This window comes from Molothrus ater, chromosome 3 (assembly GCF_012460135.2).
Source record: "Molothrus ater isolate BHLD 08-10-18 breed brown headed cowbird chromosome 3, BPBGC_Mater_1.1, whole genome shotgun sequence".
Classification (NCBI taxonomy): Eukaryota; Metazoa; Chordata; class Aves; order Passeriformes; family Icteridae; genus Molothrus; species Molothrus ater.
In genome coordinates this window covers 84,471,027-84,488,280 of record NC_050480.2, presented here as the reverse complement: position 1 = coordinate 84,488,280, position 17,254 = coordinate 84,471,027, and the positions used below count along the sequence as shown (strand labels likewise).

At 36.6% G+C, this 17,254-nt stretch overlaps 1 protein-coding gene across 4 annotated transcripts in view; it reads right to left on the bottom strand.

Moving 5' to 3' along the window:
- ARHGEF10 (Rho guanine nucleotide exchange factor 10) overlaps nucleotides 1–17,254 on the bottom strand; it is a 110,251-nt gene continuing 92,997 nt past the window's right edge. For all 4 annotated transcript variants that reach the window (XM_036380380.2, XM_036380381.2, XM_036380382.2 and 1 more), the window contains 3 exons: nucleotides 12,413–12,587; nucleotides 5,885–6,007; nucleotides 1–3,941 (listed from right to left, as the gene is read on the bottom strand). In XM_036380380.2, coding sequence (XP_036236273.1) covers nucleotides 3,427–3,941; nucleotides 5,885–6,007; nucleotides 12,413–12,587 — 813 coding nt within the window. In that variant the 3' untranslated portion in view covers nucleotides 1–3,426. The remainder of the gene's footprint in view (nucleotides 3,942–5,884; nucleotides 6,008–12,412; nucleotides 12,588–17,254) is intronic.

Here is a 17,254-nt window from a genome sequence, read left to right as displayed (position 1 = left end):
TTAATTTTTATCGTATTTTTTTATTCAACATTTTTCTCAATTTATACTGTGCACATAAATACACAAGTTTTATGGCTCATGTTACAAAAGACACTACTATGTGTTAGAAAACATATATAGAATATATTGTAGTGGTTACATTTGCTCCCCTTTTTTCCTATTATTTTCATAACTTCTGTTAATCTAGAAAAGCAGTATCAGAAAGCAAAATCCAACCTCTGATTAGCACAGTCTACAACAGCTATAAGGACTATTTTTCAGCTGTAAGAGAAACTTTGGTTCCTGCCTGTTTTTATAGTAAGGTAATACCAGAAAGTTGCATGTCAAAAAGGAACATTGCCCCCTGTGCTCAGTTAGTTACTAAAATCTAGTTTATGACAATACGTATTTTTATAGACAGACATACACCTTCTCTTTTGCTTTACAGCTTAGAAAGATAAATAGATAGGTATTTTCAAAATAGGGGAATTGAATGAGGGACCCATTATTTTCTTATAGAAGTCACTGGCAAAACTCCAACATACTTTCAGAAGAGCAGATTTGTACTTTGTTCTATTGATTTGTTCTATCGATAGAACTGAAGAAAATTACATTTCAACTGACAGGATAAATGTCTTGTCTCTTTACAACTCTCAAGATACTCTAGAGGATCCTGTAATGCATGGATTTCCAGTTGAGTGTGTGGTGGACTCTACTTACTGCTCCTGGTGATCAAGATCCATCAGGGAGTAGATGTGATTCTCCAGTCCTGAAGGCAGGGACGTGGAATATGATGCCCAAGGAACATGCAAAATAAAACCTGTGGTCCTTTTGCTGCAGTGTAGCCAAGGGGTAGTAGATTATATATGCTTTATACACAGAAGAATCTCTTAACTTGCTTTTCAGCATACAGACATTAAACTGTACAATGTAGTACTTCCACACAGTGGGCAAAGAGCAGCTCCCAGGGCCATAGCTATGGAAGAGTATAGAAAATGAAACTGGCCTTGGTCTCTCAAGCCAGGGGAGACTAAGCAGTAGGTCAGGGAGGAGAAGAAGAAAAGTTTGGAAAAATGTTGCAAGCTGCCAGGCTTAGAGGCACTTTGCTTTTTTCCTTTTTTTTTTCCCTACCAGGACTCAAGCCAACACTAAGCCTATGCTAACACTGACAATACCCAAATGAAGTTGCAAGACACATAGCAAAAGACATGGAAGAAAAGCACAAAACAGGAATGAAGGTCCTAAGCCCACAATCCCATCTGTAACAGTATCCTTTGCGACTCATTGCAATCCATGCTGCTATGGCTCAGTGGAGGATGTGGGCAAAGGCTCTGAAATCAGGATGCATACCTGATTGTGAAATGACTATTTTGGTGCCACTTTGCAGGCAAAGACTGCCTTCACCAGCATTCTCTCTGTCCCCCTCACTGGTGTCAGGCATCAGGGAAGATCTGATGTTAGTCCAGTGCCCTGTCAAACTTGCTCAGCCTACACAACAATTTTGGGGTCACCTTGATAGAGGTTTGCTTTTTAAAGCAGAAAAGACTGAAAATTTTACACCTACACAGATCTGTTGCAAAATTAAGAAAATAAATTTCAGCATTATTTTAAAAACCCCAACCCTACTACTATATCCAACAAAAATACCTCAGTCTCTAGTACTGTTTGCCTTGAAATGGCACATGCTGGGAAACACTGCCCTTATGGTAGAGAGTGATTTAAAACAGGCAGATTGAAACAAAACATATTAATATTACATATTAATAAAACATAGTGGAATCAAGGCTTTGAATTAGAAGTAGCAAGAACAATTTCAGGGCAAATCACCCTGTTACTGGGATAATAATGGTACCAAAGTAGCCAGAAGTCTTATTTGATTCTAGTCAATGCATACATCTGAACAAATGTTCTACTTCAGATGGCATTTTACTGAAATGATGGGCAGTATTAGAGTTCTTCACAAAACTGAAATTTAATCATTCTCATTTCTCTGTATTTCAGTCTACTGATGAGGGAAAACAATGTTCCCAGCAACTCTATTTAACAAGTTACCTGCATTAAACAGATTTTGACTGAAGGATGTGTCTTGTCACCATTTCTGGCAATATCTTTATGAGCTGAAGCCTTTGTCTTGTATTTCACATGTGCAGAGATTAGTGCAACAGGCAATTTCAGTACGAATCCCAAGTTCAAAGTTTCTTTTGGAAATACATCAATTCACAAATAAAACATTGATCAGGTCCCTACTTAGAATTCATCCTTTCAACAGTACCAAAGTGACAACTTGCCCATCTGAGGGAATGAAGCTGTGCACCCCACTTTCCCAATTCCATTTACAGGGCTGTGCTTTGCTGAAACTGGGATTAAAAAAGGGCTTGCCCCTCAGGTATGACCATATCTCTGCTGTTGCACTGTGACAGTATGTGGTAGATACTTGCCTGGGGACACATCACAACTCAGGTAATGTAGGACTTATAGTGATTACCTAGAGATAGTACTTCCTATAGATATTCCTATATTAGTATATATATATCTTCCCAATTAATTAATTAATCAATAACTTCATTATTAATTTACTGGATGTGTATGCCTCCTTAAAAATGTTACAATCCATGTTTAGCTAGGATACTGAGTTGCAGAGGGAGGATGTTAGCAGCACTACAATGCACAGCTGTCCTCTGTCCTGTATCTGTATTTTCTATTTGCCCAAAGCCATTGCATCCTTGCAACTTTCTGTATAACAAAACCAAGTTGCATACACATCACACCTACCAAGAAAATTAATGTGCTTTTTGTACTGCAATATTTCTAATAACACTGAGCATTAGAAATTAGTATTTAAAAAAAATGTATGTTCTATGTTGAAATAAACAAACACTGATTAATTAATTTAGCCAGTTTTGTTCCAACGAAACTCTGGAATGTGGAATGAAGTTTTAAACTATTATAATTTTTGCCAAATTAATACTAGCTCACATTAGACTACTTATTATTTTAAAATATTTGTTAATTTGTTAAAATCTACTCTTCCATGCAGTATGTCACTTTGGAAAAAGTAGGAGCAACTGATTTATGCAAGCAGAAACCAGCATGAGACATGGTATGTCTTCCTCGCCTTCCCTAAGTGCTATAGAACATAATTAAGATATTTATAAATGTGAGTATAAATAAGGTAAGAGATTCTAAAACCATTTTAACGTCCCTAACATTCCTTTTTTTTCTGAGTATCAAAGACAGCACCAATAGCTAAACATTTTCCAATACCCTACCACTGCAGAATGTTCTAAGTATGTGAAGACTGTCTTGCACCCTTAATCCTGTGATCCAAGCCTACTGAAAATGCTCCCAGGTGTATAAAGCCTATCTGCTTGGGTCCTAAGCTGACATTAGCCACCAAAGGATATCACATTTTTTTTAATAGCAAAAACAATCTTGGATTTAGTTCAGTTAGATATTTAATAGTGGGATTTGCCAGACCATCACTGAAGACACTAGTTCATCTTGTCGCTGCTGCTTGGTCTTCTTGTTCACTCTTCTGTGTCCTTGGCCACCAGAAATTACTAATACTGAACTTGCTTTCATTTTCTTAGATTTCTGTCTTTTACTTTTAAATGAGATATTTTGATCCTTCAGAAGCTCATAAATGTTACTGTCCTCTGGTCTGTGTTCTAGGGAACTTGATCCATGAGACAAAGTAAGGGACCCAGAGGATGATGACAAGTCACTTCTTTGTGCAATGGACCCTGCTGAATCCCCCAGCCAAACTGCAGTGTCCTGGGTGTTACTGAGGGAAGAGCCCGGCCGTTCGCTGTGCAGAATGTTCTTTTGGTCATCGGCCTTAGGTTCTGAGCCAGGAGGGAGGCTGTTTCTCAGTTTGTTTCTGTTCTTTTTGTTTATAGATGTAGCTGTTACAAGAAACTTGACTGGGCTATTGTGTGCATGGTATGACACCATTCCTCTTCCTGGAGCCAAAAGAAAAGACACAATTAAAGAACATTATTTCTCAGACCACAGTGTTCTACCATAATTAGTCCATGAAATTTGCTCAGAAGAGCGTAACTCTTAAAGCCCTATTATATGCATCCAGTCTTTTGCCTTGTGTGGACACTATTTACAGAAAAAAAAAGTCCAAAAATAATGTTCTACCACAAGTGTCTTAGGACTAATAAATCAGCTGAAATATGGCATATGAACTTTAGATGATGTACTTTTGTGCTCTGTTCTCACTATGGCATGAGCACAGAAATATTGCTGACTTTTCAGCTGGAATCAACACAAATGTAACACTGTGTTTTCTCCAGTAATCCCCACATATTTTGTGTACCCCAAATTAATCCTGTTCTACCTCTGTACCTCTCCAGAACAGTACGAGAACATCTGTTTCATTGCAACAGACCCATCCACACTGTAGAACAGGAACTAAAACTCATCCTTCTGGTTGTCTAGTTACCACTATAGATTAATAAGGAACAGACTGAAAAATCATTTTTTCTTTTTTTTTTAAGTATTTAATCAGTGGGATATTGGTGATACAAGGAAGATTTACACAGTGCAAATATTTAGAATGTATGAAAAAAAATTGCACATGGCCAAATTGAGAAGCTGTAACAGCATCAATAGATGTGCCTTTTACAGCAAAAAAAGGGAGAAAAAAAATTCTATCAAGTAAGCTGCACCATTAAAAAGAGCTAGGCTAGCAAGGGGAAAAGCCCACAAATCTTAAAATCACTACATCCATCCCTAACTCCCAAATGCATTTCACATTTTAAGGAAACATTTCACATTTTAAAGATTCTACTTTTACAGGAAGTACATTCATATAAAGATGACTTATCACTATTGGAAACATAATGGGGAAAAGCCACAGTTTTAAAATTCAAAACACAGTTATCAAAGACTATAAAAACAGATCTCTGAATGTAATGTTTCTAGGTATGTAAAATCTGACAAATCTTGATCCCAGATAAATGCAAGAATATATGACATAAACCAAAATAATAAAAACAGAAAATGGAAGAATGAGAGACTTTTTCGATTCTGCAACTATGCATATTCTTGTAATTGTATTTATTTTCACCTAAGATAGGTTCCAGATTTTTACAAAGCATTTATCCTGTGTCACACCAGATTATTGCTGCATATTTTGCTGAACACAGAGGATTTAATTCTCATTTTGTGAAGTTACATAAGCTTTTTTTTCCCTCTGGAGGAAGCTGCAAACAGCTTGCCTCATAAAATCTGCCAGCTTCCCTCTGCAACACAGAAGCTTGAGCAGAATTCTGAAACCAAAACATTGGGGAAAAGCCCCTATTACACACACTTTTAAAACCTTGCTTCTAATAGTAGCCTAAACATTTGGATAGTGATACAGCAGCATTCATGTGCTTGTATTTCAAATGGGGTAATATGAAAGTAACTCATAAACCCACCTCTCCAGAATGCAAAAACCTTGATCATTGTTAAAAAATTGAAATATATACTCTCATATATTCCAAGTTTCCAGTTTGGGGGAAAAGGGAACACAACCAATTTATTCAAAAAACAGTTAGACAACATGCTCATTTTAAAATATCTGTGTCTCTAAACCTAATGCATCTATTTTCCCTAAATCTGGAAATAAGACTGTCAGCATTCTCTTCTCATCCCCATGTATGTGGCTTTACTCAGACAGGATTAATGCCCATTTCTTAAAGAAAAACAGTTGTCCCCTCTCAAACAACTGAGACAAAACTAGACAAGTATCTGGATAGTACTGTAAAGCTCAGAAAGAAAAACATATATAATTTCATCCCACAGCTCTAACTTTTATTCAAACAATACATATAATTTGGCAGGTTCACTTAAGATACTGGCAGAAGAGAAGTGACATCTTCAGTAGTCAATCTGTTTGAGCAATTTCACTCACCAGTTACTTTGGGAATCCCTTGAAGGCGTGGCACTGGTAAGGCTACTATGATGCCCAGGTTTGTTCCAACCAGCAGTAAGCCATGGCACACCAGGAGGCTGGTCACAGAGACACGCTGCTGCCCTGCGGGGTTTAGCAAGTGCTCCGTTACTGAACAGTGGTGACCTTTGCCTAGATCAAAGCAACTTCAGGCAAACACAACCAGCTGAACCATCCCAATTCAGCAAAGCACTCATTGCAAGGCAAATGTTTTGTTGGATTATGGAATTACACTTTACATACATGACAATTTAAATATTAATGAACATCTGAAACATTCTGCCCTAAACTCTGAAACATTATGCCCCTCTCTGAACCACAGCATCCAGAGGTAGACACAGACTGTCTCATTCATGCTTGTATGAACAGGCTAGGTTTGTATATTCCCAGTAATAAAACAGAAAAGCATTTCACTTCACAATAGTCAGTAACACTCTATACTCATGACTCAAGGCTGCTCATGATTATTTTTTTCTCCTAATTTTTAATCTGTGAAACTCTATTAGAAGTGCTGCGTCCGCCTGTCTAAGTTTGGGTCCCCACATACAAGAATGGCATTGACATATTGGAAGAAGCCCAACAGATGAACAGGGGACTGGAGATATTAAAGGAAGTGCTGTCTGCACCTACCTGATGGAAGGATGCACAGAAGACAGATAGACTCTGTCCACATGTGCACAGTGATATGGTAAGACACAACATGCTCAAATTTAGAGCATGGGAAAATTTTATTCTATGCAGGGAAAAGCTGCATCACCATAAAGGTGGTGAAAAACTGCAATGGGTTGCTGAGAGAGGTAGTGGGATCTCCATCCTATTCAGAAGTATTAAAAATTTGTCTAGACAAGACCTTGAACAACCAGGTCTAATCAGGCCTTCTTCATGAAGGATGAACAAGACTGCCTCCAGAGTAAATTCCAATCAAAATTACTCCATGATTCTATGGTTTTCTACAACACTATTTACAGGATTGCTATATTCTAGTGAAAACAAAGTATTTTTTGCTTGCAATGATGACTAAAAATATGTTTGATTCCATTTAAATGCATTTTCAAAATATCCATGACAAGCTTCAGAAATGGAAACTATGGTCTACCCAAACTTTTGCCCAAGATCATGGGGCGGAGCATTTAAATTCTGCTCGAAGCTCAAGGAGTTTCAGGTCCAAAACATACACATTCTTGGATTTATTATTAACTCTAAATGTAAGAGAGCAGTCATTCCATCTTCATCACAGCTCTCAAACTGTGAATCACTTCATCAGTAGGTCTAGAATTTGAATTCCACGTATGACTTAACTTGAGTGAACCCTCATGTTCAACACTTTGGAGAAGGATCTTAATTATGGTGTTTCACAAATGAATGCATTTTCTGTCTTGTTCCTTGAAGCTGAGCTAATTTACATCCAGGAATATATGAATTACAGACTCACTGGGAAAGCAGGGAAAGAGCAGCTTGACAGCCACCCAAAGCACTTGACTGGAAAACTGGAGGCAGACCACAGTCCAAGTCTTTCCTCACAGAACTTTACAAAACCAAATATTAACCAAGTAATGGTGTGTTTTAAGAAACTCACATAAGGTCTGATCTGGAATCCAAGGTCTGTCTACCTAAAAGCACATCCTAAACCACCCTAAAGGCACAATGATTAGGTCATCCTGGTCAGGTGTAACAAGGACAAATTTAAAAGGCTTCACCTACTTGTGCAGACCTTCAGAGACTACTACGCTGAGTTCCATGAACTATATGTGTTTATGCTGGTAGGATGCATCATCACTCCTCAGCTAAATAAGCAAGGATAGTCTATGTTGTACACAAATTACAAATATTTTGAATCTTTTTTGCCTTTTCAATGGGTTTGTTGTTTAGTTGGGTTTGGTGTTAGGGTTTTTTTTGTTTTGGCTTTTTTGAGATATTGATGGGATTAATTTAGTTTCTAAAACAAAGCACACAAAGGCACTTCTTCAGCACAAAAGAAGTTCCAAAATAATGCCTAAACAGCCCTGTCTTCTGGAGTTTTCAAAAATCAGTATTTGAATTCTGTGATTTAGAGCTTAGGCTTGTTCAATTTATTTATGACATGTGAGTCTTCTCCTACCAACTGTACCACAGCAAGTGCAAGCTAAGGTACAAGCTTAGCTTAACTTAGAGTTTGTTCTACAAACTACACAAATACTTGAGTACTATTTTTTAACTTTTAATATTATCAAAAGCTCCAAGTGCACTGTTGCCTCTCAATCCCCTGCAGAAGCAAGATGCTCCTATTTTTAGAACTTTGATGCTTTTTAAGCATTTAAAAGATAACATTATATTCGTGACTTCACACTCCAAACCTGAAGCAACTTTTAGACAGTAATTTTCCCCTGGCAAATATGTGTTACTGTTTCCACAAGTAAAACCAACAAACTATCAGCCAGCAACTTAGAATCTTAAACACTGACCACAACCTAAAGCATGAAACAGCTACAGTGACGTCAAAATAAAAATTGCTTGCTGTGAAATCTTAGAAAAGGAAACATCTGCATCTGAGAAGATACTTTAAATATATATATATATATAAGTTTAAAATATGCTAACTTAAAATATTAATTTATCTGCTAGCCAAGGTTTGAAATCATATTTATCTTTGTTATTTTCTGACTTTTTGTTTTGATATATTTCAAATTCAGAGGGAAATAGTCAATACAATTCCCCAGAATATATTATGCAATAAGCAGACAAATTAACAAGTTAAGAAGGGAAAATGATAAACTATTACAAAACCAATAAAATACTCATCTTTACATAGCAACTTCAGATCACACTGTCCCAATGAGGAAAAAACTGTTAAAGCCTGTAAATTAATCTGACCAAGATCTTGACTTTCCAAGAACTGAAGCAAATAATTAATTGTACGGTCTGCTCTGTGCTCACCCTTCTCAGGTCTCCATTACAACAACCACCAGAGCTGGATAAACCCTCACAGATCTGAATTCAACTCCAATTAGGTGCAAGGATATTGCTCCATAACCTCTTACATGGCCATGCTGCTCCTACAATGTAAAAAACCAGCCCACTGTACAGATCTGCTGGGCTGACCTGAAGTTTTCTCATCTTTTTATCATTTCCCAACAGTAATCATTAGGCAACTGCATTTCATGCTCTGGCACCTGGCAGGGTGGGAAAAAAGCAAGCTGTAAAGCCTCATATTATAGTTGTTTTTTATAGAGAGGAAATGATTTTTTCCTTTGCTTTTGCCATCCATCTGTTTCCAGGAAACACTTATGCCATTAGAGCATATATGGATATAAACAGAATATGGCAAGTTAAGCAGAAATCATCTCTTTGTTAAAAAGGTAATCTGTGATCATCCATACTAGCAATGAAGTATCAAGGTTCACAGTAATTACAGTAGTCTCTTTAAAAGGGCAAATTCTTGTAGAGCTGAGGGCAAAAACTTCTTTAAGGATATTCTTTAATAAAATACTTACTGTGACTATGAAAAAACAAGTGGTCTGTTCATGTACAGTATGATTTTTTTGATGTGAGCTCTGACAAAGGCTGGTGAAAAACTGACTTTGTTGATCCTTCAGCTACAGATCACAAACTTTAAGCATAAACTTGCTCTACAAATGACATATCTTGCACTAGTGAAGTGTGAGCATTTGTCTTCAAATGTTAATAGATTTCTCTGCTGCTCAGCATGCTCTCTGTTAAGATAACAGAGCTGTACTTGGGCTCCTTAAAAGCAATCCAGCTGTACTGTGAATCCACAGTGAACTAGATGGTGAAATAAACAGCTAGCTGGATCTATAACAATGACTATGCTCTTCCTCTCAAGCATTCTCTTCCTTTCTCACATGGCATTTGATCTTTTGTTACAGAACACAATCTTATTATACATTATTAAGAAATATTTTTGATGCTATATGAAGTAAAAGTAGTGCAGACCGGTCTAGACCAAATGTCTATCCCACAGTCACCTCTGTGATCCTGGTTTCATTTCCAGTCCTGCATTCCTACACACAAACTTTCCACAGCTCCAGAAAGTGAGAGCCCTCCAATCTCCAAAACTCAGAAGTGGACTGCCACACATTTAAAGTTACCTCCAGCAGGTAAAAGAATCTGCCAGACACAGTCTGTTTTTTTGCATTACTAAACTTCACCAAATCATAAGGACAATTGCCTTCTGTGCCATTTCACTCCCCTGTGATTCTGTCCTTTACAAGACAGAGAGCTGTGATATTTAAAAATGTCTTCTCCTAAGAACAAAATTGGGGAAATTTACTGCTATGAGAACTCATTTTTAAGGTTATGAGACCCTCCTACACTGCTTAGTTACTGTAGTTATCTTTTAAGTACTGTAACTCACAGTAATCATTCCTAACAGTGACAGTAATTTTTTCTTTTACTTGCACAGTATAACAACAAAAAAATTTCATTAACTTAATGAAGCAACATTCCTCTTATTTACATTATTTTTAAGTAAAGACATCTCTAGGTAGCCTATTGGGCCAGTAATACATCTTGTTACTTCTAAAATCCAGGGAAAAGAAGCCCAGCTTCTTCAAGTTATACAGAGATCTTGCCCTTTTATATCTCTCTTCTTAAGACTCTTAGCAATATTTTTACACAAATTTTTTCTCTCATTTCAACACCACTTAAATTTTTACTTATCTGTTATTTCTGCATATTAAGGAACTTCTATTGAATTTCAGAAATTCTAACAGAGCTGTTTACTTTAAAACTAGATCTCATAAAAATCTCTCATGAAGGCAAATACATATATTGTAAATATACAGCTATTTCATCATGTTGTAATTCAGTTTCACTTTGTTGGGTTTTTATCCTTTTTTATCTTAATATATACTATACAGAACTAGATTTTTTAGCTCCTTTTAATTCTGAAACTGCTGCTTTATTATGTAAACCTCCTACAACTCTGTCTTTTAGGTTTTGTTGTTGCAGCATTTTTGAGATCATATAAACAGGCCTGAGAGCTGCTGCTAAATAATTGAAATTCAGTTCATTTTTAGAAAGGAGTCTCCCTTTGAACATTTGCTATAATAATGTCCTACTCCCAAAATAGCCTTCCATTTCCATTCACTGGTGTACTTTCTGTGAAGACACTGAGAAAAAAAAAAGGAACTAAAATGGGTAGGAATGACACCAAGGGGCTATAATTAGCTAAAACTCTTGACAAAAATAATGGTATGTTATATCAGCAGTTTTATTGCCATGGCAATGAACACAAAGCTAAATTTTTGAACATATTTATATGCAGAAAATATGTATAAGGGAGGGTCTTACTTCCCTTTTTCCCCTTGCTATGAACAGCAGAACATACTAAAAGTTAATCCTTTTACAACTGATCTTGATTTATTAGCACAATTGTGATGAATTCAATCAAATTATCTATTTAAAGGCAGATGATTTGCTGCTGTTCAGTGCTGGAGCAATGGTCAAAGACCACATGTAAAAAGCACCCTATCTAGAACATGGCAAACAGACAAAATTTATAATGGAGTTTTATTGCAAAGCTAATGCCATCTGAAAGAAAACATGGTAAGAAGAAGACACTGAAAATGTGAAACATTTTTGATGTAAGATTTATGCCTAACTCCTGTGAGAATATAAATATAATCTCTGTGTGGGAAGAACCGGCTTCAGCTAGTAAAACTAAGCAATAAAGCTGGCACACACATTGCCCATAAAATCTGCAGAAGTTTGGTCTATTCCAGACTACAAACAAGGAGAGACAGAAAGAATGGTTGTCCACTCATGGATACCTCATGCTCAGCCATGCCAGTACCACTTTTCTGTCTCTCCTCCCAGCACAGCCCCAGCTCCCACCTGATGTGCTTGCTGATGCTGAAGCCTTTGTCATCCACTTGCTAAACTGATACAAGCCATTTCAACTGCTTATTGAACAGCTTCTGTCTTAAAACATGTAAAGAGTTTTAATTTTTAAAATTTTATCCTAACAACCACAGGTTAGACTTAAAACTAATCATTTAATTCACCAAGTTAGAGCTTGGGTCAGCAAAACGCTGAACACACTCTGAAATGGCAGCATGTGAATGGTTCAGCTGAGTTCCCTGGATCTACTGATATAACTAAAATTAAGCAAGTGGTTTTTTGGTCCAGATCCTAGGCAAAATGGTTCCATCGTGTACTAGATTCTAAGGTTCCAAAAGCAAATGCTAATCTCTGCAAAGTAAACACAATTTCATGACAGATTACATTGTCCAACTGTTTCACAGTCACACAAAAAATATGACCAAACAGAAGAATCCATGTGCTTATCTCAACCTGCTGTTACTCAACCAGCTCACTGCACACATTGTTCACCTGGGCAGCAGATGGACTATGACTTACTAAAGTAAATAGTCAGGACACACTTACCAGACTCCAAGTCTGAGATGAAACTTCTGATTTTGGCCTAATCTACAGCATTGAAGAACAACAGTGATAAAACAAAAATGTTACCATATGATGCAATTCAGCTACCTGGCAACATATTGTGAACAGGTGTGGCAATGTTAACATCCTGGAGGTGTTTCAGGGTCTCCGTGTGGAACAGTCGAAGGGTAGATCCAGATGTGAAGGCAATCCAGACTCCCACTCCAGCCACAGCCATGTGAGAGATTACCATCCCTTCCTCTTGATGGGCTTCAAAGTGGTTCTGCAAGAAAAACAAGGGCTCTGTGGGGAGATGCAAGGCTATCACTCAACCTTTCTTACCAGCTTTTCAGTGTAAGCACCGTATCTTCATCCTCTTTGACAAGGACAAAGCTTCCTCTGCCTTGCTCAGGATATGTTCTGATAGCCATGTATGATGTGTTAATTTCCCTGGGACTTTTTTTGGAAATATATCATTAGTGTAGAAGGATTCTCAGCTCTTGAGCCAGGGTTCCACCTAACACAGATTAACTCAGATTTTCTTGTTTTTAAAAATATTGCATGATAGGGGCTAGCAAGCCCAAAACAGCTCAGACTTAAAAGGATTTAATATTTCTTTATTTATACTCCTTTGGGAAATCTACCACAGCTGTACTTTTATCTACAGCAGAACTTCTAGTTCAACAATAAAAAAATACTTTTCTTTTGTTCTGCTGGGGTTTTTTCATAGCAAGAATAATAAATAATTATTATATATAAATAAATAAATAAATAAATAAATAATAATAATAATAGTTATTATTACATTATATATGTAATAAAAAGTAATATTTAGAAAGTAGAGTGTATAAGAATATAAACACACAATTTGCTCAATTACACACATAACAATGTCAGCCTTAATATTGCAGTTGGGTTTTTGATGCTTCTTTGAATTTCACAAGTATTAGCTATATTGTTTTCCTGTCCTTCAAACAATTGATGCTTCTCATTATAAAAGCCAAGATCCTCTTTCAAAATGTAAGTAACATAACACTTTGAAGATAGACCTTTTTCCTTGATCTAGAGCCAGTTACAACCTGGCTCCAGGAAGGCAGAAATCTCTCTCCCTGTATGTCTCTATTAACATGTGAGATAAAGCTGTAGTAAAGTTTCTTAATCATTAACAAGAAAGAGGGATTGTTCTCTCCCAGTTTTGTCTTGTAAGAAGACTGTCTCTGAAGTTGAACACAGTATTTTATTGTTGTGCCAGCTATTATCAGAGAGCCAGTCTGATAAATACAAAACTTACTTAGCTAAATAAATGAAAAACTGTTCCTTGGATAAAAATCTCTCACTGAGGGGTATGGAAGTAATAAGTGCTCTAATATTCACTTAACCTATTATATATTCTTTATTACATTTGCAGATAAAATGCAGAAGTACCTCCTCCTTCCTTGTGAAATACACTTAAATTTTCCAGGTATTACAGTTAAGTTACATTTTGGCTTTTTAAATTAAAATCTAAATATAATAACTTTATAGATATATTGTCCAAATTTTCCATCAAAATTCAGCTAACAGGCTAAGATCAGAGACAAAGAATAAAAATTTAGGATTTCCACAAAGAATAACTTTTGGTATTATGTTTACTAAGCACTTTGGGTTTTTTATACTTTATTACTGCATAAAGTATTATTTTCAATGAGAAATTTGCTGTTTAAAGACAATGGGAATTATCTTTTGTATTTTTCATTTGTTAACATTATTCTCCAAATGTTCAGTTTTTAGTAAATGAACAGAATTTTCTCTCCAGCTGTCAGGCAGTGGTTCAGTTTTTGAGTGTTACTGTATTACCTTTTGATTCTTTGAATAATAACACTGCAGAATGTAAGGTAAGCAACTCTGGCAGACCCATTTATATTCACTGTTTTCCTCAAGTAACCAGTATTCATTCATTACCAAATGATATACACAATTTGAAAATCATAGGATTTATTCAACAGAAGAATTTATCATAAAAAACATCTTTCAAAGTCAGAAACAGCCCTTATGACTAGATTTGCTGACATTCTCATCATGCATGTTCCATTGAAAAAAAGATTCTAAACTATTTACTTTGTTTATAGACTCATACATCCCTACACTGGTGACTAGTTTGCTTTTGAGAACTTCTAGGGGATAGACCCACAGCTGCTGAGGCAAACCTGACCAGCAACTTGCACTCTCTGAAATTAGAAGAAAAATGAAAAGATAAGATTGTAAAAAAAAGAATTTTCTCTGGAGTGATCCAACCACAGCTGACAACTGTGTTGGTGCCACTGAAAACAACTTGCACATGCATTTTTGTCACATTCCATTTTTACTAGCCAACTCATTATACTCCCACTAAGTCTGTCCTGCCATTTGTACAGCTGGCTGCTGGAATACACAGACCCACTTGAAGCAAAACTGTATACTGCAAACATGACAAGCCCTGTAGGAAGAACTATTCTTCTCATTGAAAGGGTCCTCTAACATGGAGCAAGAACATACCCCAAAACTGCACCTTCTTATGCATAAATTTTTGCATAGAGGATAGCTTTAAGATCTGTTTCAATTACACGCCTATCTGAAAACCTGTGAGCTGGTCTTTTACTTCTAATTTTCTTTTCTTTTTATAACAAGAAATACAAATACAAAGGAAAAAAAGAGGTCTCATTCCTTTTCTTATCAAAAGAATTGAATGAATTTTCTTTTTCTCTTTTAGTTTTCATACCTACATTCCTCTTGCCTGGCTTTCTCCCTCAGGCTCTCCCATTCTAACTACAGCAGCACAGGAGCTGCAGAAGGCACTGTGGATGCCACAGCCCAGTGCAGCTCACTAGTGCTCCAGCAGTGTGGGACACAGCAGAGCCCTTCTTTTGAGGGAGTGCTCACTTACACCAAACAGCTGCACCAAAAAATGAACCACAATTTCTCCAGCTTCAGGTGAAGAGGATAATGAGTGCCATTACCTTCAACCTCAAACAAAAGTCTTTCACTGCTTTAAAGAAGTTACAACACTTGGGCAATGCACAGTCATGTATACGGATTTCCATATTTTTGTTTACTCAGCTGAACATTTCAGTGTAACCCCTGTATAGATTATCAAAGTTTTAAAAACAAGGCAAAACAGACTAGGATAGAATCACACTCAACCAGTGACTTTATTCTATTAAATACTCTGGCACTTTCTGAAGTTTTGAAACAAGCACAAACTGCCTTTGCAGAGTACAAGGAGCTCCAGGCACAGAGACCATTATTGGATGTAGGTCTGTACCCAACAGCAATACAGCTGTCAGATCTAGGGTCAAAACTAAGTAACAAATTTCTTCTTCACAGAAAGAGGATCAGGGTATGTAATTAATATATAACAGCAATTGATGTGTTTCTCATGCGTGCCCTGCCAAGTATCTTGAGGCATTGTGCCAGTTTGGGGCATTGTGCCAATAAAAGACATTACCTAAAACATTCTATTACAATAACATATCATTAGAACAAGTTAATTGTGAGTCTTACCCATATTAGAGGGGGGAGAAAAGCACAAGTGAGTAATATCCAAATCCAATACACACACTGCCAAACCTGCTCATTTACTAAAAATATTCAAGAAAGAAAAATCTTAAATAAAAATCTTAGCAAAACAAGGAAGCATGGAATGAGATTGTCTTCAAGGATAATGTGCTTTGCACTTAGCAAATGCACAGACAGTTAAACATGAGATACCTGTGAAGCAAAGAGTGCCTCACAAGGACAAGTTTAAAAAATAGACTTGAATATGCTGATGGATTTGCACAAACATGGCCTTAAAATCTTGCCAGATGCCTTTACAGATAATGTACATATTGCAGAGCACATAGTATGCATGCATGACAGTAGCAATGAAGTAGCAAGCAGCTATATTGCAGTATACATGGAGTATCTCCACATTATGTATATGGAGATATAAAGAGTTCAGTAAAGAGGCAAGAGTAAAAGGTGAGCCCTGTGCAATACTTGGATTCCTGCTGATAGAGCGAAGATCACATTTATGCATAAGATCTTGAGTCAAATCATTTCAACTAACTTTCAATGAGAGAGAGCACAGAGGGAGAACAAACATTTCCTTGCTCCTGCTTCCCCTCATAGCAAATATTCTGCTCTTCACAGTAAGGAAGGGGCAGCTCAGATGTTAAAATATTTTATATAGACAGAGTTTAAATTGCCTCATATATTATATAATATTGAAACAATATTGCCAGTGAACATGGGAAGGACAACACAGCAGATCACTTTTGGAAACATAAGCCTAGGAAGTTATCAAAACAAGTCAGGTCACTAAGTAGGCAGCAACACTGAAAACATTAATGACCTTTTTAGTCTGGTGAGATGATGAGAAAAAGATCAGTATGCCTTAATACCCATAAAGAAGCAACAGAAAATCATTGCTCATTCCCAATTCTATGAGGAACATGACACACTATGACATGGATATTTGTGTGAAATTAAAAAGATGACCCTCAGCCAGACATACAGACGTACATGTTCTTGAACAAAATTATATTGAAAAAGCATTACTCAACCCATATGCACCATTTCTTATATGTTACTTGCTGCAGCATTTATTGTGTGTGCAATAGACCTATAATAACCTGAGCTCTGAATACAACAGATGGCTCAGTTGAGAAATGAGAAGAAACCTCCTGTGATGCTTTTGTAGGAAAATCTGTAGTAACAGCTGAAAAATGAAGCTGCCATGTCTGAGAGATATTGGTGGAGTCCTTGTTATTTTATGTCTCCAAACTTCTGTTTTCAACACTGCAGTACATGACATTTTACTATATTATGACAGAGTAAGCTTTAAACATTCTTTAATCCTCAAAGTTTGTTTAACTCTGGGTTTGCTCTCCTCTGCAAAACAGCCCAGCATAGCCCAAACTGCAGCCATACCACCAGACTTAGGGAGAGCTG